The sequence below is a fragment of the Chlamydotis macqueenii genome, chromosome 13 (genome assembly GCF_036417535.1).
Source record: "Chlamydotis macqueenii isolate bChlMac1 chromosome 13, bChlMac1.mat, whole genome shotgun sequence".
NCBI classification, from domain to species: Eukaryota; Metazoa; Chordata; class Aves; order Otidiformes; family Otididae; genus Chlamydotis; species Chlamydotis macqueenii.
Window position 1 is genome coordinate 14,325,653 of NC_141568.1, and position 25,091 is coordinate 14,350,743.

The 25,091-nt window shown below is 50.1% G+C and overlaps 2 protein-coding genes across 3 annotated transcripts in view; one reads left to right on the top strand and one right to left on the bottom strand.

Annotated features, from left to right (window-relative positions):
• Positions 1-2,862: 2,862 nt before the first annotated feature.
• Positions 2,863-4,532, top strand: LOC104481666 (C-C motif chemokine 3-like). Its single transcript, XM_010122944.2, has 3 exons — positions 2,863-3,035; positions 3,760-3,865; positions 4,219-4,532. The coding sequence occupies exons 1-3, from the start codon at positions 2,969-2,971 to the stop codon at positions 4,307-4,309; spliced, it is 264 nt and encodes an 87-aa protein (XP_010121246.1). The 5' UTR covers positions 2,863-2,968; the 3' UTR covers positions 4,310-4,532.
• A 1,305-nt stretch (positions 4,533-5,837) lies between these two features.
• RANBP10 (RAN binding protein 10) overlaps positions 5,838-25,091 on the bottom strand; it is a 70,939-nt gene continuing 51,685 nt past the window's right edge. Inside the window, exons 7-14 of one of the 2 annotated variants that reach the window (XM_086757749.1) lie at positions 24,623-24,735; positions 21,809-21,917; positions 20,928-21,076; positions 18,643-18,838; positions 17,212-17,336; positions 16,365-16,507; positions 15,786-15,897; positions 5,838-13,588 (exon numbers count right to left, since the gene is read on the bottom strand). In XM_086757749.1, coding sequence (XP_086613875.1) covers positions 13,458-13,588; positions 15,786-15,897; positions 16,365-16,507; positions 17,212-17,336; positions 18,643-18,838; positions 20,928-21,076; positions 21,809-21,917; positions 24,623-24,735 — 1,078 coding nt within the window. In that variant the 3' untranslated portion in view covers positions 5,838-13,457. Of the gene's footprint in view, positions 13,589-15,785; positions 15,898-16,364; positions 16,511-17,211; positions 17,337-18,642; positions 18,839-20,927; positions 21,077-21,808; positions 21,918-24,622; positions 24,736-25,091 lie in introns of both variants that reach the window. The other variant, XM_086757747.1, reaches the window with a different exon arrangement.

The following is a 25,091-nucleotide window of genomic DNA, read 5'->3' on the forward strand; positions in this document are numbered from 1 at the left end:
CTAAAGTTTCATGCAGCGCTAAGGAATGACCCTGACACACTGCAGAACTGGGAACCAGAGGTCTCATGGGCACCTGGAGGCAGGTGGAGATCTCTGGGGTGCACCAGGAGATGCTTTAGCTTGAGGAAGCCTAAGCAGGAGCAGGTCCCAGCAGGGTTCTCCCTGCCAGGCAGGTCAGGAAGGGTGGCCCAGAGCATCCCTCCTAGGCAGTGGCAGTGCCAGCAGCGCAGGGTGGCCCAGGCCACCAGGAGCCGGAGGAAGCCGGAGCCAAGGAAGAGAAGGCAGCTGGTGGCCTCTAAGCATGGAGAGGCGGGGACCAAGAGCTTAGGTCATCCTTTGGAGCTGCCATCTCCAACCAGCACAGTCCTCTGCGGCTGCTGTCACCCAGGATCGGGGACAGGACCAGGGCTGTGAGGCCGCTGCCAGCACTGTGACGCCATCACGTGCATCAGAAACCCCTGGCAGAGGGTCCTGCACAGCTGTCAGGAGAGAGCAGCAAGACCAAGCAAAGAGGGTGTCGCCATGGGCTGAAGGCTCCTGAAGAGTAAAGGCAACAGTTTAAAAGGCTTCCTCAAGCTGAAGCATCTCCTGGTGCACCCCAGAGATCTCCACGTGCCTCCAGGTGCCCATGAGACCTCTGGTTCCCAGACCCATAGGGACCGGACCGGCCCACAGACACCCCACCTCTGACCCCCTCCAAGCAGGGGCCGTGGGAGCGGAGAACAGACACAGCAGGGGCACTTGGGACCCCGGAGCAGCCTTGTATTTGTGTATTGAAGGACTGGTTTTCTTCTGCTTTGATTTCTTTCTCTCTCCCATGCACCTCGATGGCCAGCTTTGTCTCTTGCTGAGTAACCGCCCGCTGCTCGCACAGCATCTCAGCACGACCGACAACTAATTGAACAGGCACACAGGTTGCTGTTACAGCCGTTAGCCCAGTACATACAGATGTGAACAACATTTTAAGAACATTTCCAAACCATCTGCCAGTGTCTGGTGTCCAACCCCACCTGTCAAAAGGGGTTTGGGGTTTTTTTTTTTTTTCATTTTTATGAAAAACCGTCAGGTAGCTTTGGATTGCCGTTACATCTCTTTCTGTTCTTTTGTCTTGGCCAACAAAGCAACAACAACCGGTATTTATGAGAGCACAAACCCCTCCTTTGCCCTCGAAGAGCTTGTCTAACACGTGTTGGTTTTGTATCACCATCTGAGATCCAGATTTGGCCTCTGTCTTTTTGCTGTCTACCACGACGTTCGTAGTGCTGTTTCCTCCAGAGAGGGATGCGGTGGTGTCAGTGTCAGACCGGCATCCCCAGCGCGCAAGGGCCTTGTGCTCTTCCATTTTCCTTGGCATTTATCATCTCCAGAGAGTCAGCACACCCAGTTAAGCTACTGATTTTTATGAGTACTCACTCAAAAACCAAAACATTCTATGAGTCAGGGAATATTTCCCATCTCTACATTGTTTAGTTTTGGTTTTTTTTTGTTCGTGCCTACGCATTTTAATTTCTAAAGCTCAGTTCCCCTTTAGTTGCAGCCCTTCACTTTTAACTGGTGTCTGGGAGGTGGTGTGGCCCTGGTAGGAGCTGGACAGGGGAAGGTGGGAGAGCCGGGGGATGAAAGACTGTGAAAGTGGGCTCAGGGTCTATCGGGTGTTTTCTTCCTGCAGAGCCCTTTCCTGGGGAAAAGTGGTGTTAGAAACCAGCGGCGCTGTGCCCAGCTCTCCTCAGGGCCACCCTGCTGCCATGCCAGGCCACCAGACACGATGTCCTGCAGACCACATCTTCCAAATCAGAGCTGTCAGCACATTTGATTTGTTTCCTTCTCCTTTCTCATTCTGGAGAAGTCATGCAAACTTCATGAGCTAATCTTCAAGGAATTCTGTTTCCACCTTTCTTCTCCTCCAAGAAGCCCTGGCTTGCCCCATCCCCAAGCCACAGCCAGGTCCCCTTCTGTGCTCCCACTCACCGTCGTCCCATGTGGGTTCCTGCTGGGTCCTCACCACCTTGTGCACGCAGACCACAGCTGCACCTTGCCTTCCCAGGAGAACTCTGCATGGAAACTGTGCCCCGTGGTGCTGCCTGCGGGTCCTGGGCCACCTGTCCCTCCTGCCCTTGGGGTCCTTGGATGACTCTCTTGGCGTTGTGGCAGGGTTTGCTCCATCTCCCTGTAGAAATGACCTGTCTGTGCACCGATGACCACAAGCCCTCATCCCTCTGACCTTCTCATTTTGATCCCATCACTGGTGCGGGAGGTAGAGGCAATGCTTGGGATCAGACCCAGACTCTCCTCAGACACCCTGCTGCTGTTGCCCTATTTCTTCTCCTTCCATAATCTCCAGAACCCGCCAAAATAATCTCTGTTTCTAAGTTCCTCCTCACTCTGTCGAGCATGTGTTTTCCTGCCTGACAACCTCTGTCCCGTCCCGTCCTGTCCCATCCCATCCCAAGTGACAGGTCGCTGCCTAATCCAGTGCCCTTGGTGGTCGGGGAGGCCAACCCGGGGGACACGTTGGTCACTTGCCTTTGATGACTCAGGCAAACCAGCTAAACCCCTCAATGACCTGGTCCTGCTCAGGGATTTCGGGTTGTCTCACCTGTTAGGAATAAACAGAAAAGCATGAGGCTGGATGTCTCACCTTCACAGAAAGTTGGTGTTAATCTTTCTTGGGTAAATGTTTGGTTCCCCCAAAGCCTCCTGGAAGCCTCTTGCAGCCTCACGGCTCTTCTGCAGAAAGCAGAAGTCGCAGCTCTGCCCCTCGGCCTCTGGACGTGGCCTCAGATTAAACCGTGACAGAAATCTGCTCATCCCTGGGAAGAGGCTTCTTAGAACAGGCCTGACGTTTTTTGAAAAGCGGTTCGAGTAGGTGGCATGCAGAGTATAAACGACAGTGCGGGGCGAGCCAAAGGCACAGACAGCAGGCAGGGTGACCGAGGCAGGACAGAGGAAGAGCCCTCACGCAGCCACCATGCTCTCCACGAGGACCATCCTGCTGCTCGCCCTGCTCCTCAGCTTCTCCCTGCACCGGGCTGCAGGTAAGACACCTCCCGGGACACCGCTGCGCCTTGGGGCTCGGGGTCCCCACGGGGGACATCCCATTGTTGGGGAGGTCAGAAGGGAAACCGTGGCGTGGAGTGGGGACGGTGCTGGTGGCAGGAGAAGCAACCCCTCGGTTCGGACAGGGCGGCACATCCCAGGGTGCAGGGATGGGTGGAAAGGGGACTGGATGGCCTAAAAAAGCTGGCTGCAGGGCTGGTGGTGTGGGGTGAGCTGTGTCCTTGTGAAATAGAGAGGTTCCTCTGCAGAGGAGACCTCAGAGGTTTTGGGAGATGCTGCAGGAGCTTGGAGAGGACCCTGGCAGCCACTGCCCAGGTCTCGGCTGGATGAGCAAGTGGTTGGAGCCGGGGGGAGCACATGCAGCTATTTGGAGCCTCCCAAAACACCTCGCAAGCTGTACCCCCACCTTGGAAACCCCCAAAACCTCATCCCCAGACCTTACCTCAGCAGCTGCAGTAACGCGGGCTGTGGGGTGCCAGGTCCCACGCTGCTCCCCTCCCCACTGCTGCCCACACTTCCCAGTTCTGCGCTGGCTGCCCACCAAGGGAAGCAAATCCCTGCCGTGGGACGCTGTGGGAGCTGCTGAGAAGCTCCACGGCCTCCGTCCTGCGTTCGCTATCCCGCGGTGTCATCGTCTGGCGGTGTAATTAGCTGCAAAACGCTGCCAAGGCCGTTCACACCATCGCTCCCTTCCCTTCACAGCCTACTCCACACCCACCGAATGCTGCTACGGCTACGCGCAGAGACCCATCCGACATGTGCAGAGCTTCTATGAGACGTCGAGCAGCTGCCCCATGCCTGCTGTGGTGTAAGTAGCCCTGGGGTTTGCCTCCCAGTACAGCAGCTCCCCCCGTCCCATCCTGCCCCATGGACAGCCTGGTCCCAGCTGGGAGCACATGCCTGAGGGTGCTGTGGTAGAAGAATAGCTCTGCGGGGTGAGCAAAGTGGGGAAAAAAAATTAGGTTTTGGTGTTTTCTGCTAATGCTGGTGGTCTGGGAAGACTCAGACATGCACCATCAGCCCAAGGAGGGAATGGGCTGCTGGAGACGGCTCCAGGCCATCCAGGATGGGGCTGCACACAGGGAGGGGAGCAGCAGCGCATGGGAATGCAACAGCTCATGGTTCGTGTTTTCATTCTCTCTCTTCATTTTCACGCTGCAGGCTCGTGACTGCCGGTGGTGCCGAGATCTGCGCCGACGCCAAGAAGTCTTGGGTGAAGAAACACATGAAAAATCTTCAAAGGAAAAAATGAAGTCCTCCTTCTGCCATTCACCATCTGATTTGCCCATCTAGCCCTCCTGTTCTCCGGAGGGAGCAGACGGCGCTCGCGGCACTTCTCCGAAGGGTCCCGTGGTGGTGGGCGCCGTCACTGCAGGCAGAGCCAGCCCGCATCCTGGCAGGACGGGGTGTCCCAGTGGCACGGAGCAGCCGGCCACCACGTCCCTCCTGCTGTCACTGCCCTGCTAGGATGTGCAAATATTTATAATAAAGACTTACTGACACAAGTTGCTCTTTGAATTTTTCCTGATTCTTCAGCCCGCAGAGCAGATCCTTCAAGCCCAGGGCAAGGTGTGAGGGAAAAACCCCTTGGCCACAGGCACGTGCTTCTCCAGGCTTGCAGTAAACAGTGCCTCGTCACAGCGCGCTTCATTGGGAACGCGACAGTGGGTCCAGGTCCTGCCCCACAGGTCAAGGACCCATGGGTGAGGTCACCCTTTACCATACATCCTCACAGCATCCTCTCAGCCCCAGGGGCTTTGCACGTGCTCCCGAATTTGGTGGTTCAGGAGGAACACGCTGATGTGGCCAAACCCTGAACAACCTGTCAGCCTCCAAATACGCTGGTGGCTATGGCAAAATAAGTGAGGGAGACAAAAACAATGCCCACAGTGCCAGGAGGAGGAGGAGATGACCCCCTTCAGCTGGGCAGAGGAGGTGCCCCAGGAGCAGACCCTCTGGGGAGGGGTGGGAGGCACGCGGGCTGTGCACACCAGGCTAGCGGTCCATCGTTTTACGTGAGGGGTGCAAAGCGCACACAGGAAAACCTCAGAAAGAGGAAGGCAGGAAATGTGGTAAGTGCCATGGATTGATCCTCAGCGTAAGGCTTCATCGGGGTTTCATGCTCACAATGAGAAAACAGGGCAGGGCTCTATTTTCTAGACACTGAAAGTAAGCAGGGGACAGGGAAAACCACCCCAAATGACATTTTTGCCGCTGAATCGTAAGCACCATGGGACGAAGCAGTGGTGGAAAGGAAAGCTGAGGCAGGATCAGATTGTGGGGGACAAACATCTCATGGATTGTGCTTGGCTGTGCTTTTCATGTATACAGGTGCCAGCAGCTGTCCCATGAATACCTGTTAGCAAAGCTGGGTAGGGTTTACCCAAAAATCTTGGCAATAATTGCTTGTCTTCCTCTAATAATTGCACATAATGTGGCAGTGCTGGAGCCAACAGCCTGCCCTGACCACCAAGGGACCTGCATGACAGGGACACGCTTCTGGTGCCCGTGCACCTCTGGGTGGGGAAAACTGATCCTGGAGCCGGCTCATCCTTGTCGGGCAGAGCCCAGCTCCTTCCACCGAGCGGTCGGTCCCAGGGGTGGTGCCACTTGAGCCGCGGGACGTCGCAGCGCTAACCACCCCACCGCCCCGACACAGTCGGCCCCATCCCACGTTGGAGGGGACATAAGCTGCCGCTCCCGCGCCGGCTCCACCGCTCACCCGGCCCAGCGCAGCTCCAGCGAGCAGAGACTGACAAAGCACACGGCTCCACGCTGGCTCTTGCACATGGATGTGTATTTTAATAAAAATAATTCTGTCAATATACAGCAGAACGTCGATTTCTTTACCATATTTCCAGTATATTTTCATAGGCTTTTTCTCAGTTAAAATCCCCCCCTCCCCTTTTTGAAGTTTTCATGCGAAGCATCAGATAACTTAATTCACAAATACTAAGCTTAGACTGAACCAATGTGCACAATTTGTGTAATGTCCATCTAGCCAATGTTGTACCCAAGAGGAGAAGTTCCCCCCCCCTCAAAGGTGACGAGAAGTCTGGAGCGGCAGCGGGAGATCTGCTCGGTTGCAGCCCAGTGGTGCCCGTTCCTCCAGGGCTGCTTGGAAACCCGCAAAGACCTCGCGCCCCACGCTCCAGCCGAGCATTTCATACCTGAGTTTTGAGCAACCAGCAGAAGAGAGTTAACCGCATGGTGGGCAGGTCCTGGGGCTTGCACCACCGAAACAGGTCACGTGCAAGAGCTTCAGGTGCCAGCAGCCTCCTCCTGCCTTCCCTGGCTGGAGAGTTGTGAAGAGCGTGCACAGGTAGGATCGAGAGAGAAAAATCCCAACCAAATGCCTGTGCAGAGTCCTTGGTCTGGAAGAGTCACCTCATTCGTATTTTTAAAATTTTTTTTTAAATCCTGATTATCCCCAGAGTCGCTGCTGCTTCTCCTTTCTCCAAGTTTGAGCTTGTGAGAAGCCCAGCCTGCAAAATCCCCTGTGCTCCCTCCCAGAGGAAGGATGCAGCTAAAGCCCTCCCCAGCAAAGGAGTGGGAGCACGTGCCTGGACCCAACTGGAGCGACCAGAGAAAAGGTGCCTGCCTGGCCAGGGAAGTTCAACAAGGAGCAGAGGTCTGTGTGGCCTCCAGGAATGTTTCTGCAGCGATGCGAGTGTAAATCACACACGGGACTCGGCTTCCTGGGAGCGGGAGAGTTAAGCCTCCCTTTTGGAAATAAACAGCTGGCAGGACGTGTGCTCCTCAAGCCCGGATGAACCCTCGGCTTGCTGGGCACTGCGACAGCTCAAGGCTGCAGGCTCTGAGCTCTGGTGTGGGACGCAAGGAGAGGGACTGACATGCCACGTTCACTCACCCATCACCTGCAACCCCTTGTTGCAGGGACGGACAGCAGAGAGCAGCTAGTGCTTCCTCTGGAAGAGACCTCCAGGCTCTCAACTGCTCCCCTTTCTTCCCCAAATCTGCTGCAGCTCCTCTCACGCTCACCCCACCAACACTTCCTCTAGCTCTCTGACCTCCACAGCAGAGGGGACGTGGCTCACAGCCAGCTTCTAGCTCTGAGGAAGAGCTGCTGGACTGCAGTTCCCTCCATCACTCACTTTTCTGTGGCAGCAGAAGGGTCCCAGCAGCACACAGCACATGTCCCCTGTCATGCACCCCCCCAGCCCTTTCACAGAAACATCTAGGGACAGACAAGAGACCATCTCCTCTCTGGACCCACCACTCAGGCTGCTCTAACACAGGCAGGGTTTGAAGGAAGTTGCTCTTTCTGCAAACGAGACTCCCGGGTGGACCAGCACCACCTTTTCAAGGAACGTGTTCCTTCTCTCATGCTGGGACCAGTTCCACGGGGCCTCACAGTGCCCAGGACTGAAGTGTGATGGACCTCTCCAGCTGCTGCCCTGTGGGCAGCTGAAGCCTGCACACTGCTTCTTCATGGAAAGAACTTCCCGATACCATGCTGTGCACCATACAGCTTCACGGCATTTACACGCTGCTACAGAGCCTGGCTGCCATGGTTCACCTTCTCAATCAACCCCATGACAGCAGAAGGAACTCTGAAACCTGCATCTAAGCCACACGTGCTACGTGAGTATTGAGAAAGACAGGTACCAGAGCACAGCAGCATCACAGCACTCCAACAAGGGTTGCTTTGCTGGAGGAGAAGGTTCATCATCCCTGATGCCCAAGGAGGAAAATTATAAATTCAGTCCTCAGAGCTCGTTACACAGCTCTGGTTGTTCCAGTTGTTCAAGGGAGCCTCAAGAACAAAGCTATTTAAAGAAGGGTAAAGACGCCTTAATAAGACTATATAAAAATAAGGACACAGCTTGAGGACAGGCAGAGATGTCACTAAAAAATAAGAAGGAATAAGGAAGCAGACAGGAAAATCCTAGGTGTAAGCAACCATGAGGAACAACACTCCTGAAGGGGCCCATTCTCCATCCCAGTCACATCTCCTGGTGTCCAAATGAGGCCAGCAGCAGCACAGCGAGCACCACTAGGATGCTGGAAATGGAAACAGGCTATAGCACCGATAACCAGGCATCTTCCACATGTCCCAGAGCAACAAACTACAGTTCTGGTACACACGGGCGGCTGAGGGGAGGGAGAGCAGGCAGTGGACAACCTCCTCCCAACAGCTGGGTGCCACGCACCCGGTGCTTCACTCTGGAGGTCCCTTTCCGTTTTGCTGACCACACGCAAAGGCTCAATTTCTAACCAGACTCCAAAAGATGGGCAGAATTGCTACAGCCAGCCCAGCCACAGGCTGAGAGAATCCCGTACGGTGACAAAAAGGCATCGTCGCACCCAGATCTGTCTCTTTAGGCCAGCACAGCAGAAGCAAGCCCAGGAAGAGCAGCTGGATTTGCCATGTCCATGCTTGACAAATGCGTTCTTGGCACGAGCCAGAGAGCTGACCCTGGTCCCAAAGCAGCTCCTGCAGAGCCAAACACTGCAGATACCACTTCTGGTGTTCACACAGGTGGGAGAATACTGGGATTGTAGGAGGCAAAGGAGCAAAAGGGAAACTTGGTAGCAGTGAGAAGTTTTCCCAAGACAAGTTGGCTCTGAGAGTGCATCTAAGGATGCCTGGGAAATAGACTGCTGCCCTCCACGCCCACAGGAGGGCCTGTCTGAGAGTTCACTCAACCCTGTATGTCTTGAATCACCTTTTGTTAAACACTTGCCAGGACAGGATCACGGAGCAGCAAGAATCATCTGAAACAAGATGGTTCCAAGAGGAACCAAGAGAAACAAGATTTGGCCCCCCTGGCACAGGAGAGATGCCCACAAACTGGAATGCATCCAGCAGAGGCTACTAAGATGGTCAGAGGTTGGAGTACAAGACATACGAGGTGGATACACCCCCCAGAAACACTTATCCCACCTACTCCAATGTCTCCAACTCCCCAGTCAATCCTCCATCTCACTCCAAAGTTCTCCCATGATGAGACTAATGGGACTGCTCTCACTCACTGCTTGTGGGGACAGCATAAACCCTTGTCCATGGGGAGAAAAGCCTGCTATTATAATTCAGCTCCATGAAGCTCTCTCTGCAGAACCACTGAAGGACACTTTAACCAAAGCTCTAGGTCTGGAGTTTCCAAAACACTCCTCCTTCTCAAAGGGCCACTTAACAGGCAGGGCATTGGTCTCAAAACCAAAGCACATGATGTGTAGGGCTGCAGTTCACCACCCTGAAAATGGCCTTCCACCAGGTCCCTGTAAAATGTTATCTTTCTGAGAGGCCCTTACTGCAATGCTGGGTTTGAGGAAGGCAGGTGGAGTGGTTGGTGTCCAGAGCACACAGCTGGAGTGTGCCTCCCACCGGGTAGATCACAGCTCTCTGGTGGTGACACTGGGCTCATCAGCTGAGAGCTGAGACTCTCCAAGTCTGCAGGCACGGCAGAGCTGGAAGAGGTTTGGTTGTTAGAGTTGCAGCATTTCACACGTCCTAGGAAGGACATCACAGCTAGAAAGCCTCTCTTGGGGCTGCATGGTGAGAAATGTTGCCTGTGAGCAGCGTCTGGCTGTGGTTTGAAAACCTTCTTCTAGGATCTGAAGTCAGCCCAGCAGAGAGCAACCTACATGTCAGCCTTGTGTGATGGAAGTCCTACGTCCGGTGCCATCAGCGTTGTAACACAGGGCCACAGCTGAGATCTTGTCACCCTCACCAAGAAACGGCAAGCCAGCAGCCTCTACTACGAGCTACACAGCCATTTAAATGGCTTTAGTGAAGGGCTCTTGGGAGAAGCGACACTGTGAGGGACTGCCCAGATGAAGCAGAGTCACACCTAGGGTGTTCTTGGTTCATCTGTTTATGAGCAAAACATGAGGCACTCGGAATAACAAATCCCAAATCTGCATGGAGCCTCTGGTTAAGTGTACAACCACATTCACAGTTAAAGACCTCAATTCAATTGAGTTCTGTTTGTTTTTTAAAATGACCACAACAATTCAAACCAAGTCTCAGCTAAGGAGCAGCCAGGGACACTCAAACACCAAGAGGCTTTGAAAAATAACCTGGGAAAACCAAGTCAGAAATCTCATCTAGGAATCAGTGGTGGCTTGAAGCCTATGCCCCCACCACACACCACAAACACATTTCTTTTCCCCACACCGAGTCATGACCATGTCAGTCAGAGTCTGAGCACAAGAAGCAGGAGCTGCTCGTGAAACCACAACACTTGAAATAACAAAACAAAATAAAACAAACAACAGGTACAGGACAGATATGTCACAGCAGAAAAGCCTCTGCACTCCCCAAAAACCAGAATTAGGACACCAGGTACAAGAGCCGGCGAGAAGCTGGCAGCAGCGATGGGTGTTGGTTACAGCGTGTGGCCAGTCAGGAACTAGGTCACGTGAAAAAGGAAAAACAAACCAAACTGGCACTACTGCTTTGAGCGCAAGAGTGGAAAGCATCACTGCTGTCCAGTCTGCAGGGATCTACTGCCGCTATGTGATGCACACTGTCAGTGGCAGGAAGTGACTCGGCCCTGTCGCATGCAAAGTACGAGCGCGGTCCTTCAGCACTAAGCATGACACAGCAGCAAGATGGTTTCTACCACAGGGATGGCGTCCCGGAGAAGCCAGAGAGACCATCCCATCACACATTTCTTGGTGCCACAATAACCACACAGGAGCATCTCGTGAGGGTTTTTTTTGTAGCAAAAGGGAAACCAAAACAAAAAAAAATGCTCTAGGATAATCAGCCTGGCTTTGCTAAAAGACCAAGTAGGGCATTAATATGATTCATGACAAATAAGAGATTTGGGTTAAAGGAACCACAAAGAGAAGAAACAAAGAAAACTCGGAAAGAGATAAAGATGATGTTGCTACAAAGATGAGAGAGAGGTCCAACTGCAGCCAGACAGTAGCAAGTTAAATGGTGACCAACAGCAGGGGAAGCTGCCAAATGTGAAAGGCAAAGCCAGGTATTAGAGTATTTCCAACCCAAGTACCCACAATCGGCCCTAAGCCTTGGTCTAAGAAATGGCGAGCCTGCAGGAACACATCTCACCAGGCCAAGTTCACATGCTGCCTCAGGTTCTGCAAGAGCACGGGGGCACAATGGGCCAGGCTGGGCAGCCTGGCAGGTCCACAGCAGAGGCTCCAGGAAAGAAGCTGCCCACGAGTCACAGCGTCTCTGCGACTGCAGCAAGGTCCGGACTGCAGGCTGGGGTAACCTCCATCACCAGGACAAGGAGCGAAGTTGAAAATCAACAGATAAGCTTTCAGGAACACGAGCTGTTCCCCAGGATTGGACGAGAAACCCCAAATTTGCAAGTTAACTTCTGCTGAGTGCAGTTTTCTGCTCCTACCTGCCTAGAATGGCTTCAGTATGCAGAGCTCCTTCTGCTTTTTTCAACTATATGAGCTGATCAATAAAAATATCTCCTCCATCTCTAAACCTCGTGTCGCCTGTTTTCTAACACCACCATGGCTCTAGCACTGCTTCAAAACCTTCACCAAAAGGTAGCGATAGGCATTCCCAACACCTCCAACACCATCTGCACGTTCATGGCCACAGTTGCCTCCTGCGCCGCAGGGGACTCCTGCCCCCCTGCTCTGCCTTCATTTCAGACCTCATGTTCCAGCTGCAAATCAAGCTCGCAAACGCAGCAAATCCTTAAAGCTCTGGGCTACCGCACAGAGGTCACACACCACCTTCCTTTCTGCAGTGGCACACAAGCTCTCTTGCCTCTTGAAGCCCTGGCACAGGCTGACCTCCATTACAAGGGCAAACTTCAACACAATCTGTTCATCTTTCATCAAGCCTTCCCAAAAAAAAAGAAAAAATTAAAGGACAGTAGTAAAGTACATGTTGAGTTTGAGCTCCCCTGGGTCCTCCTCGCAGCTACAAACCTAAAATTCATTTGGTGGCGAATTACAGTTCCTCCTGTGCAGCCACACTGCACCTGAAGCCTCCTACCAGTACACCAGAGGATGGAAACCATGTGGTCCTGCTACACAGCCTCACCAGTTAAAAGCACACGCTCAAACATGCACGGATGGTTTGAATGCCAAAAGCTTAGCAGCACTTGAGTCCCCGGGCCTGATACATCCCACAGCAGTGACATGTTAGGCCATCTTCCTTGGAGGTTACTCACCTACAGATCTTTGCTGGTTGCTTTTGGGCTTGAAACTAAAATAATTGTCTTAGTAATCCTTCAAGAAACATTGCTGCTCCCTTCTGACCGGCTCAGACCTTACAAAGCTCGTACTGACCCTAACCCGCAACCCGATCTTGGCACATGCAACCCGCAAGGGTGGGCACAGCTCACACTAATGTTCTCAAGACACTTCCAAAACTTAGAAGTGCTCGTTTAGATCAGTGTTACGTGAAGAGGTCAGTAAATAGTCTTATTATTGAGTCTTAGTGACAGAGTCCCCCTATATGGAGAAAAGGGGGGAATTGTGATTTGACACAAAGGCTGACAGCCCACCCAGGCAGCACCCACAGACGTTTCCTGCAGGCCAACAGGACCTGCTTCTACCAGCACAGCGGCAGACGACTACACACTCGCCAGTCCTGTCCCTCTAGCTGCTGAGAGAGCTGGATTTACCCCTTTCTCAGGGCTGTGAGATGCTTCTACAGTGCAGCCACTAACATAAGCAATGTTCTCGACTCTTCCCACTCACAAAGACAAGCATTTGAGGGCTGTGTGCTCCTAGAGAGGCATGCACCATGACGGACCAAGCTCCTCCAACTCTCATCATTAGCACGTGACAGGACCTACCTCACCAGGTCTCCTGCGGGGTTGTACGATGTGTGTGGCTGGGACTGAGTCTGCGGGCAATAAATACATGGATGACTTTGTGGAGGTGGAAGAGACCTTTTTAATAAAGAGGATTCAAATAAAATAAAAAATATCCCTCTGAACTGCCACTGCGAGAAGAGTTCAGGTAACTAGCACAGAAGATGATGCTGTATGTGCACGATGGAGGGAGAAGGGAAGAAAAGAACAAGCTGTCACCAACTTGATGAGCTTCCTCAGTAAATCAGCAGAAACCAGCTCAGCAAAACTCTCCAGATAAAATACTGGTCGATCCATGAGAAACAACTCAAATCAAAATAAAGAGCAATCCCTACATCGGAAGGCGCTACATTAGAACAACCAGCGAAATACTGAGTGCCACCGGAGCTGCAGCAACGGCAGGGAGACAGGTGAGATCTGTCAGTCGTTCCTGGGGTCAGGAATAGCCACACAGTGAGGGACTCACTCAGTCCTTTCACAGGCAGCGTGTGTGTGTGTGCTAGAGGGGGTGTTGGTGGCAGGGAGGTCAGGCTATTGAACGAGGTGGTGGTGTAGAGTGGCAGCAACGGAGGGTGAAGGGCAGCACTCAACGATGTCAACTCCATCTTGCTCTGGTGGCTAGTGCAAATAGTCGTCTACTCTGGCAAAGGAGCAGGAGCCCAAGCCCACGCGAGCCATGAGCCGCAAACACTCCGAGGCCTGGCCCAGGGCAAGCATCAGCGGGGGCTGCTTTGGCAGGTTCTGAGATTCTGTGGGAGCAAAAAAAGAAATCTGTTTAGAAGAGGCATCCTGGCTGCGTGCCGGCTCACCTGCACTTGGGTTCCTCTCAGTCCCACCTGGGCACCAAGCCCAGGATTCCTGGTAGAAGGTGCTCCCTCTGGAAGGAAGCTACTCCTGAGTACTGCTGGGTCTGCACCACCACTGCTCCTCCACACACCCCACCACCCATGACACATCCCACGTGGGGCCACAGCTCAACAGGACCTTTGAGAAAGTACTGCTGTGGTGGCCAGCAAGAAAAAGGCAGTGGAGCTCCTGCTGCCTTCACTGCCTGCCAGAAAACCCTCAAAGCACATGAGATCAAAGCACAGAAGAATATGGAAAGGCAGGAGAAACTGGCACCCAGTGAGAGGCAACCTCTCCACCTCTCCCACTTGTGCAAGTCTAAGCCCTAGACAAACTCACTCCTGGGTCACTGCTTCTTTTCAACTTCACGTTTGCTATGTATGCAAGAGGGAATGGGAATCCTCAGCTAGACAAGGTGTCTTGTGACCTGTGTGACAAAGCATGTCCAGACACCATCTTTCATGTCTCCCTGTTCTCAGCAACTGGTCTATGCTCCTCAAGCACTGGACAAACAACAGGTAGAACTGAGTCACGCTGCTGGACACCTGCCCATGCTGACTGTCAGGGGAAGGGACTCTCCTCCCAAACCACATAATTTCTCTTCCTTTACTCAGACAGAACAGGAGCCTTCACAGGTTTGTCCATCAAGCCGTTCCTTCCCCCAGAAGACAATCTCTGAATCTCCTTCTGGCACACGCAACACGAGGCGCACAGACCCACTAGGAAATACAACTGGGCACAGTGAGCTGGACTACGCACACGAGTCAAGCACGGGTTTCTGAGACAGAGAAGCTGTCCAGCAGACAGTGTCTGGCCAGCTGTGGATGGACTGAGCTGACGCAGACTGGGGAGTGTCCTGTGAGGTTAGCTGAGCAATGACACAGCATGTGCAGGGTCTGGTGATGGGATCAACAGCCCTGCCTGGAATGAAACAATGCCTTTCTTGCAGACTGGTGGCAGGCCATAACCTCGTTATCACTATATCCATTTCTCCACCATGGGATTTTCTGTAGCTGAAGATGCCAGGAGGGTACAGCAACAACAGCTCCACAAGATGGTAACTCACTGATTGCAAGCACAAGACTTCCATCAGGGAAAGGTACTGTGTTTATTATACTAGATTCAAGATAACAGAGTAAACAACAACAAGCTGTCAGGCCAAGGAACATTCTTGTCTAATGACAATGGGAGAACAGGCATAAACATCCAGCTCTGAGGACACAGAGGAGGGCAAGAGACTGCTCATACCTGGACTCAAACATGATCCATCCTGCTGACGCAAAGAGCAAAACTCATCAGAAAAAGGGGAGCTGTCTTGCTAGCTGGAGAAAACCGACCTATAATCAGACCTCAGCACAGAGCAGGGTCCTCTCTGCACAGTTACAACTGGAAAGGAAAGAGCAACAGGGCTGGACCATTACCACAGCCCCAATCCCTACACTGGACTGCAGGCAGCCAGGCTCTCTGGGCTCTAGCAGGCATAGTACATGATGAGAACATGCAGAAGCAATGCTCGAAGGGAAGACAAACCCATTTCACTCTGCAGGTTCAATATGAGCTCAAAGATAACTGGATTTACGGTCTCCCTTGGCTTTAGAGTCAACGCTATGGAAACCCGCTTCACTTACAGCATGCTGCAACAGAGCAACTGCATTCCCTACCAGAAAGCAGGCTGACGCCAGGACAAAATTCTGCCAACCCAAACAGCACGGAAAAGACCCCTGTTAATGTCAGCAAAGTGACTCAGGTGGGTTCAGAGCAAGAAGGAAGAGAGGCAGGAAATGCATCAAAGAGATCTTGGCTTCCTCAGTAAGCAGGGGAGGAAAGTCCCAAGAAGCACCCTTGGAAGCAGCATTGAAGAAGACCCAAGGAAGGGAGTCAAAAGAAGAATAGTTCAGGTGGATCTGTTCTCTGAAGGCTTCCCTCTCACCTGCCCTCCTCCATCACTGCCCTGTCAGTTCCCAGCAACAGAAAGAGAGGCAAAAGCTAAAGAGAAGTATTTCTGAACTTTTCCTAACACTCACAGGCTTCCCTGCCACAGGACAGCCCTTGAGAGCAGGTATGTCTGGTGGGCAGTGCTCACACGGGACCCAGGCTTACCCAATATAGCACTATTGAGAGCAGCACACACGGGTTCCCTCTGGATCGGGTCCAGCTGCTGACCGACGGGGCAGTTCCAAGGGTCTGAGTAAGCTAACAAGCTAAACGCATCCTGTGAGAGAACAGAAAGGCACAGTAAGGTCACGCATGGCTACAAACACACAAGGAAAATCGCCAAGTCCATCAGCTGGGGCACCTCCTGCCATCGCCAAAGTGACAGGTGCCTACCTCCTGAAAAGAAATGGCCCTTTTCTTCTTGGCAGCAAGGGACCATCAAGACAGTGGATTAAAGAGGGTGCCCCCTCCACCTGGCAGGGGAGCCAGCACAGGAAGCCAGGCAGAGTGTCACCTGGAGAGAAGAAGAGCGAAGGCAGGCAGGAGCTGTATTTCTTCTCTCCTGTGCCCAGAACCGGGTCTAGATGCTCTACATTTACCAAGTTTCAACCTCTGATCCCCATGCAAGCCCCCTCTTCCTTACCAAGTGCAGAAGTGGGGGCCACTCAGAGCTCTGCAAGAGAACCCGCAATCTCAGTCCTGGCACACAGAACCACTGCAATGCAGTGCAAGGCCCAGGCTTACCTGAAGCATCTTTTTGTGCATTGTGTTCTTCCCATATTCTCTGCAAAGCTGCTCGCTCAGCATCTGCAGCTCCCGTCCAAACTGGATCATTCGCTCCGTGGCAGCGTGGTTCCCTCCACAGAGCTGCCTCTGGGGGCAGCTGTCTTCTAGAAGAAAGGCAGTGGAGAAGTAACAATCATCTCTCATTCCCCACCACTGCCCACACTGTCATGCTACCCATAAATTCCTTCCCGTTCTGGACCAGGTAGCTGCTCCCTGCTCCAAGTTTATCCCAGTGGAAATTTTTTCTGATCCTTGCACTACAACAGCCAGTAGTGGTTTTTTCACAGCACCTGTTAGGTACAGGGAAAACTTGAGCTCTGTTCGTTTAATGCCTACAAATCAAGCACTCTGCTAAAATCATGGGAGCTTGCAACTCCAGCTGTGTTATCCTTTCATGTGTGTGATACAGTGCACACAACACGGAAACCCTCACTCTAACTAACCCTGGACTCAGAAAACTTTCAGTCAGAGATGCCAACAACACCAACTTCCCAGTGTTAGGTGGCCACAAGACCCATTATAACTGGAGGAATTCCCAGTTTCCGTGGTAGTGTAGCTAACTCATCTTCTCCCTCCTGGCTAAAGCACCCACAGACAAGACAGTTGTAGCTGCCCACACTGTGCTGAGGACACTTTGTGGCTGGGCATCAGCTCGGTTCAGCTCCTCACCTGGAAGAAGTGCCAGGACTGCTCTGAGCTGGAATTCACGACCAGCACTGAACAAACCTTTGACTCCTATTGCTTTTTCTGCTCCACAATATCACCACAATATTTCCCTTTACCCCTCCTGCCTCTGAGGCCCTACCCATGCTGGATTCATCCGTCTGCAGGATCTCTTCATGTTTGTAGGTGCCATTCATTATCCTGGTGGATGAATTTTCCAGGACTCCGTTGGGGTAATGTTCAGCCTCCATTTCCATCTCGCTGTCACTGAGGTGAAAGGAGGAAAGAAAGCCCAGATGTCTAAATTAGAAAGGGAATAAATGAAGATCTCAGATGCCAAATGATGCCTAGCAATGGCCAGTAAAATCAGGAAAGGTGCCAGCTGGACTACAGGGAGCCAGATGGTCTAATTCAGGGTAGCAAAAATTGTTGCAGGCTTCTGAAGGCAACGTATGAAACAGGTTTCTGTTCTGAAAGTGCCGGTCATAATTACAGGTGCAGAGTGCTTACCATTTTTCCTTCAGGAAGAAGGATAGTGAACAGCAGCCAGACAACAGATAACATACTAACATGCTAAACAGGAGGGAAATCTTGGCTGCGGTAAGCCATCAGCCCTTGCCAAAAGTGCAACACAGAACACAAGGGCTCTAGGCTTAAACCTTCAAGACAGCAGTCCAAATGAGTTTGCTGATTAACTGCTAATTAACCAAAATGATGAGAAAATATTACGGGGCTCTACATTTAAAAAAGAATCATATATCAAGCGTTACGAAATGATTCTGGTAAACTGAGTCTGAACAAATGTTTCTCACTCAGTGACATACTATATGGCTCTCAAGAGGTCACGATAGAGACCGCAAACTGTCCTGCAAACTGTGCTCTGCACAGTACTCAGAGGACGAGTCCCAGCTGCAATTAGCAAGAGACTCTACTCATCACAAGGACATCCTCTGCTCCAGCCTGCAACAAGAACCTGGAAAGTGAGCCCAAAGGAAGCTCTGTTCTCCGCACAGCTCAATGTGCTCCACCCTCAGTAAATGCACAGTAACTATCCCCCTCTCCTGGACTGTCTATGGCTTCTTGGAGAAGGGAAGCTTTCTAAAAGTCTGACCTGCTGTCATAAGCATGAAACAAATCACTGCTGATTCAGAGGCTCATCTGGAAGGAACTGGGCAACAGGTAGAGGTAGCCCAAGAAAATCACTCAGGAGGGCAATGCACCAACCCAGTAATCACTTGAGCTGCTGCCTCACCCACTAAAGGGCAGGCAAGCTGCTCAGCAGCAGTAATCAGCCGGCTGAGGCAGCAGCAACAGCTCAACAGGAGTTTCTATCCAAACCATCACGTTGGGCTCTGACAGCATCAGTTTAATGGGACAGCTTAGGGGGACAGGGTAGGGGAACTTGGAACAGGCTTGTGTCTGCTGAGAATAATAGTGACCTTGGATGAAAAACAAAGAGTTACTCTGTTGTTCAAAAGAGCAGGACAGATGCCCTTCTGGCTCTTCAGAAAGCAGACTGAGCCCTCTCCCACCTTCTCACCCTCCTCAGACATCTACAAAGGTAAAAAAATACCTGGTTTCTTGGTTACTCGTACTACTGTGCTGCTGAGATTTGGTAGAATCTGTAGAATTGGATTCAGAGTAGTTCACAGATGAGGGGGAGGAGGAGGAGGAAGATGAAGATGATGAACTCAGTGTTGGATATTTACTGTGACTCTGTTTGCTTTTTGTAGACATGACTCCATTGCTACAGGTTGGACTATCTGCTCCTGTAAGTCAAGAAGAAATGAAAAAATGAGACCAGACTGACAATATCACTCTATTGTGAACTCAACAATTTAGCAAGAGAGCAGATCCTAAAGGAAGAAAGCAAAATAAGACTGCAGGTCTTAAATTATTACTCATTGTTCTTAAATTCAATGGAGTTTAGCAAAAACACAAATGAATACAGAAGGAACTCCACTGCTCACTAGCAACATCTGAACCTAAGGAAGTTCCAAAAATGGGCTGTAAGTAAGAGACTGGTAGAAGCAGCTCACACAAGCACAGAAATTACTGTTGAAATATGAAGCATGGATGGTTTGTAAAGAAATTTACAAACTCTTCTCACAAACCCAAATACTTTTCATAAACCCTCTAACCAGGGAAACTATGAAAGCACAGGTGAAAACTGGGCCACAATAACTCTTCACAAGAAGAATTTCCCAGGCTTTCCACAACCTCTCTCATATTAGGCATATACTTGATTCACACAACACTCGGCAAATAACAACAATCCTTTTCAAAATCACAAGGTAACCTTTGTCATTCAGGAGAACAGACATCACTGAAAGGAGAGTCAGGCTTGAAATCTCATCCCCACTCCACCCCCCAAAAGTTGCCTATCAAGCTTTGGAACTTGCTGACACAGGACACAAACCTTTGGTCATTACCAAAGTTTTATATGGATTTAGAAATGACTGGCTAAATTTACAGGGGCTACTAAATACCAAGACAAGGCCAAATCATTAGTGGCTCAAATAATATTTTGAAAAATCCTCGCTATGGGCTTGCCTTCTTCCTATATTCTTCCCTAGACAATCAATGTCGACCACAAGCTCTTGGCTGGATGATGTGACCTGGCACGGCTGTTCTCCAGAAGTGACGAAATTCAACAACTGATTCCACAATTATATTTATAGCTAGGGAATTTATTTGTATTTTTATCACAACAACACTAAGATTCAACCAATGGGCATTTTGTGCATTTTAATGACAACGCAAGTAGGCTGAGCACAACAGTTCTGCTTAATCTCTGAAACATGCACTGATGAAATTATCACTACTTGGAAAGCACAAAGTCTGACAGAGAGAACCATGGAAGGTAGTGTCCCATGTGTGGAGATAAATATATATGAATGCTGCCTTGTGTTGCAGGGTTTTTTATGTAGGCGCATCCCAGCTGAAAATAGGTATTAACAAGACCTTACATGGACTGACAGGATCATTCTGACTATCTAGTCAGAGAAACGTACCCAGGGTTTCTTGCAGCACAATACAGGAAAACAAAGATACTGTCTTGGGAAGGTGAGTGACAGCTTGGAGGCATTCAAGCTGTCTTCCTCTCCCTTAAATGTTTGCCTGTCCACAGTCTGTCACATGCAGCAGCAGGAATACTGAAACAAAATACACCCTGATGGCTGTCAGTGAAGAAGCACAGACCGTTTTCAGGGGCTCTGCAGGTCATATTCCCCGGCCCACTCCATCTTCAAAGCCGCAGCCAATAATTACTTACGAAAGATATCTTGGGCGTCCTGGTTTATCTTGTTTTTTTCCATCTCAAATCCTAAAGTTTCATTTCCCAAACTGCAAAAAGTTGATGCTTCAGAGATGGGTTTTGCAGGTACAGAACTGTTCCCTTCTCACATGTTTAGAGCTTGCAAGGTAGAATCCATGGGGGAGGGAGAAGCTCTCATGCAAGGTATTCCCCCAACCCCTCTGCTCAGCCCTTACTGGAAAGCAATTCTTTTGCAGACTCCAAAGTATACAGGAAGCAGGCTTTGTTTTCTAGACCTCCTCTTACAGCTTGGTCAGTGGAACTCTGGAGTCACTAGTGGCTGCTCTAGAAGGCCACCTTCAAAAGCTTATTTATTCTGAAAAAAATCTGCTCTGCAGATGATTGTCTGTGGAAAATGAATAATGCAAAACCAATTTTGTAACAGTATAGAGATACTCACGACAACAGTACATCCTCTCAGCTGGGTATCAAAAAGGAAAGGAGCATTTTATAGAAGAAACTACAGAAAGCAGCAGGTAAAGAAGAGCAGTCAACCTTTAACATTTGCTTTTCTCATCAGGAGACACAGAAAACACACTTACCGGTACTATGAACGTGTGAGTTGCTTGATCCATGTCTAGGACTTAAGCTGGGGGACCCGGGGTAACTGTCCTGGGATCTGGGGCTGCGGGCACTGAAACAACGTACTTCACTGTCCGTCCCATTCACCATCTCCACAAACTGCCGACACCTGATTTCATAGGAAGGAAGAAGGAGAAAAGGGCGCGTGACAGCCAGGATGCTCCGCATTCAGGTTTCTGAGTCAAATTTCTTGGTTTTGAAAAAGACATTTCAGACTCCTGATACCAGTGCTCTGATAACGCTATGGGAGGAAGGAGTTCAGAAACTGCAACTCTGACGCTACTCCATGTTGAGACATTCCCAAAAAGCAAATTTATTTCTTCTGTGCTAAGAAGAAACTGTTCCTTTACAGCACACTTCTGTCTCCACCACCTCTGCAGGTACTCCAAAATTCAGCTGCAGGGTTTTTTTGTCAGAGAGAAGATACTAAATCTGCCAAATGTCATAGTTCTCCCACTACACAATCAACCTAGAAATGCTGGTGGCCAATGGCAGACAGACAAGGAAGGGTAAAAAATACAACCTCCACAGTGACAGTGAGGACAGCTCCCCATTTAGCTTTACTGGGAACTGTCCTTACACACCCCAGGAGGCTGGGAAGAACCACCTCTGCCTGACCTCACGAGGCAAAGCCACACTGGGTGTGAGAGGCTACGTCTACATTACAAACACTGTGCAAAGGACTGAACCTATGTCCTCTCCCACCTGCTCCCAAAAGAATCTCAAACAATTTGAGTTCAGATCAAGGTGTGCAGCCAGACTGGACAGCAGGACAGCCTCTTTCTTCTCTCCTTCATTCACACATTTCAGCATTAGGGAGTACAAAGCTATTCATACTTACTTTAACATGAAGAGCAGGTTGGGGTTATGTTCTAGGAGGCCAGGATAGAGCTGTTGGGTGGCTTCTATAGCCTCTCCCACTCTGCCTGCTAATACTAGCTTCTGTATTCCTGAAAGCAAAAGGAGATCTATTGACACACAGGACTGGCCAACAAGAATGGCCAGAGGAGTTGTCCCACATAGGCCACACAGCTTCCCACTATCACCTTGCATAAGGGCTAGGGAGAACTGGGGACCACATTTTGTTTAGTATGGATGAGGGTGAGGAAAAGGCTGTGAAAATGGGGAAAATTTGTTAGTAGCTCAGAAACACCAAGAGTAGAAGAATCTGAAAGATGAAGTGGGTGAGCTGGGGTGGGGTGCTCTGGGACTTTAGTCGCAGAACTATGCAGCAATGGAAAAGAAAGTAGGACACGACAACTGGATGGGAGCATGGAGGCTGCTGGGGAAATAACCATTTCAGAGGGGAAACTCCTAGGTCACTCCCACATTACATCCTCTGGCTGGTTCATGCTTGGAAGATTACTGTATGGCTGACCACCAGATGAGCAGAGAATTCTTATAGAGTTTGTGGGCTTAAAGCACAGCACAGTACTGCTTCCCCACTGGCTCTGCCTCTAAGTAGAATTAATTATACCAACACAACCTACAAGTACCACCTCAATATATTCCCAAAGAAGTAACCTGAGCTGGACCTGCAATGAGGAAGCGGCACCTGTCAGGCAGCTCCAAGAATCAGCTATCAACTAAGCTAGAAACAGCTCAGCAAGTTGTACATTTCCAGGAGGTGCAAAGATACAAGGCAGAAGCCATCTATCATGCTGGGTTTTCATGTCCCAGGTATGTTCCTCCACTGTGTGAGAAGACATAAATACAAAACTCAGCGCAGTCACTGATTCGATCCCACAACACTCAGGGAAGCTGCTGATCTACAGAAGTTCACATTTTATTTTTTTCTAAGTGTACTTAAACTAAAAACTAAATGTACTTAAAACTAAAAATGCACTGCACTTCTCTCTCTGTTTTTCCAGGACTCCTTACAAACAACAGAGAGGAGATTCTGAATTGCCTGTGAGGTGCTTTGCAGGCAGAGGCTCTAATAACAACAGGCTAGGACTTTAACAAGTCACAAGCAGTTGAAAGCCCAGCCCAGCGATCCTCATTAGCAATCCCCGTCAACAATCTGCAAAAACTTGTCTTGGCTCCCACTTCTCCGTGTCTATTTGCTTGTTATCATAGCTGAAAGCTAAACCTAGAGATGTGGCTCTCACATCAATGTGTGTTGCACAGTCTCCTTTATTTCACTCTCTGTTTCTTCCACTTACTTGCACATCCGTTTTCATGTCTCACAGCTTTTGACAGCTCTCTTCTTTGCCTTGTTTGGCAACTCTCACAGATGTCACTGCCTTTTCTATTTTCCCCTTTTTTTTGTTTTCCCATCTGTGTTTTCCTCACACCTTTTACTTAAGCCCCAACTTCAGAGCTCTACATTCCTTCCCTCCCATCTGCCTTGTCACCTGTCCTCAGACAAATGAGACTGTGCTGTCTCGCATGCCTCCTGTAAGGCTTCACCAATTAAACCCACGCCAGCAAGACCACCGGCTGGGGTCAGGGTTGAGTAATGCAGGACCTGGAAAGCACAAAGTCCATCAGCACTCATGGGCAGCAACTACAGGTTATTTTGGGTACTAAGCAGAGTCCTCAAATGAACCTGAATGCTGGCTAAGCGTATGCAATGTATGGAGAGCAAGCTACACAGGGGCACAATGCTCCTGACACACAATAGTCACATGAGAAACAGTTTACAAAGGGAAGGGAAATGCACAGAGCGGGACGCAGCCCGTATTCAACAGCTATGAGAATGCAGAAAACACACCAATGTTCTGTGTCTCTGCAGTCTGAGTCTGCGAATAGAAAAGAAAAAAAAAAAAAAAAAAGTACAACAGGAGAAAGCTGCAAGCCTTATTCTGCAGGAGCCAAAACCACTTAACAGCCTCACTGACTGAGAGATGAGCCACTTCGGAGGAAACAGCAGTAATCAAAACAGACACAGAACACAAGTTCTTCACCTCGTGTGAGCTAAACACGTTGGCTGTGAATTTGCAAAACCCTCAATGTGCAAAAAATTTACCTGAAGACAAAATGTACAAAGGGACTGGAAGACTCATTAACTCCGGGAGTTGTAGTCAAAATAGACTGATGTGTCTGGGTCCCTGTGACCATGCTAAGGAAACTGCCCCTACTGCAACAGACTGCATTGAAGAATCCAAATCCAAAGGGATCTCTGGTGCACAGTGACCTCAGTTCAGGTAAAGCCTAAGGTAACCAGTACCTTCTCCCACAAATTTGGCACTACCTCCAAGAAAGCACCTTCTGTCCCAGGTATTATGTTTAGCCTGATGTGTGAAACTGCTGGACTCAAAGCTGAGGGTCACCACATCTCCTCCAGGATTCAGCTATTCATTTTCAACAAGATTGAGGAAAATTAACGAAGCTGATGAGGAAACTTAGCATATTCAACACTGCCAGGCATGCAGGTCATTCCTCAGAGCAGAGAGGCAATGGAAAGAGTAGGGCAGTTCTTCAGCAGAGGGTGCAGGGGACAGTGATGATGGGAAAAGCGCTCCCAGCAGTGGTCCCCAACCTTTACTGACCCATAGGCAGCAACACTAAGTCAGCAGTGTGCTGTGGACACCTTTGTACTGTCATGGAATAATCCTTTTGCTGCCACAGGAATTCATTTTCTCTGCACAGTCCCGAAGTGAACACATGGCCAGCATGCCGTGCTTCGGGAAGGACTACGCAGAAGACTTACTTTGTCTATTCTTTATCGAGGTCTGTTCTTCCTGGATTGTGGTGTCTGTGACTCTGGCAAAGGCAGTTGCTGTTGAACAGTACCCATGATGAACCAAATATGATGAAACCATACTAGAAAATAAGAAAATAGAAGCAGATGAAGAGCATTGGTAAAACAGGGCAATCACAGTGGAGGAAAAAAATCAACACAAGAGAAGTTGCCACTTCAGTGACCAAACTCAGCTTGCTTAGGACATAACCAGGGCCCTATTTCTGGGTCCAGACAGTGTAAATTTACTAGATAGGTATCTGCAAACAGAAGGGAGACTCTAAATTCACCTTAAGGCGAAAAAAAAAAGAAAAATTAAGACTCCCAATGCATACACAGTATTTATTTAATTACTGTTACCCAAGAGTCTCTTGTAAAAGCTCAGTGCTGTGTTACTGTCAGTGACATCCTATATAGACATAAAATCTGAACCTCAGAG

Excerpts from the sequence above, each read along its gene's own strand:
- LOC104481666 (XM_010122944.2), top strand. The coding sequence starts at position 2,969 with ATGCTCTCCACGAGGACCATCCTGCTGCTCGCCCTGCTCCTCAGCTTC. Across the intron at positions 3,036-3,759 it reads CTCCCTGCACCGGGCTGCAG|CCTACTCCACACCCACCGAA; the intron begins GTAAGACACCTC and ends TTCCCTTCACAG. Across the intron at positions 3,866-4,218 it reads TGCCCCATGCCTGCTGTGGT|GCTCGTGACTGCCGGTGGTG; the intron begins GTAAGTAGCCCT and ends TTCACGCTGCAG.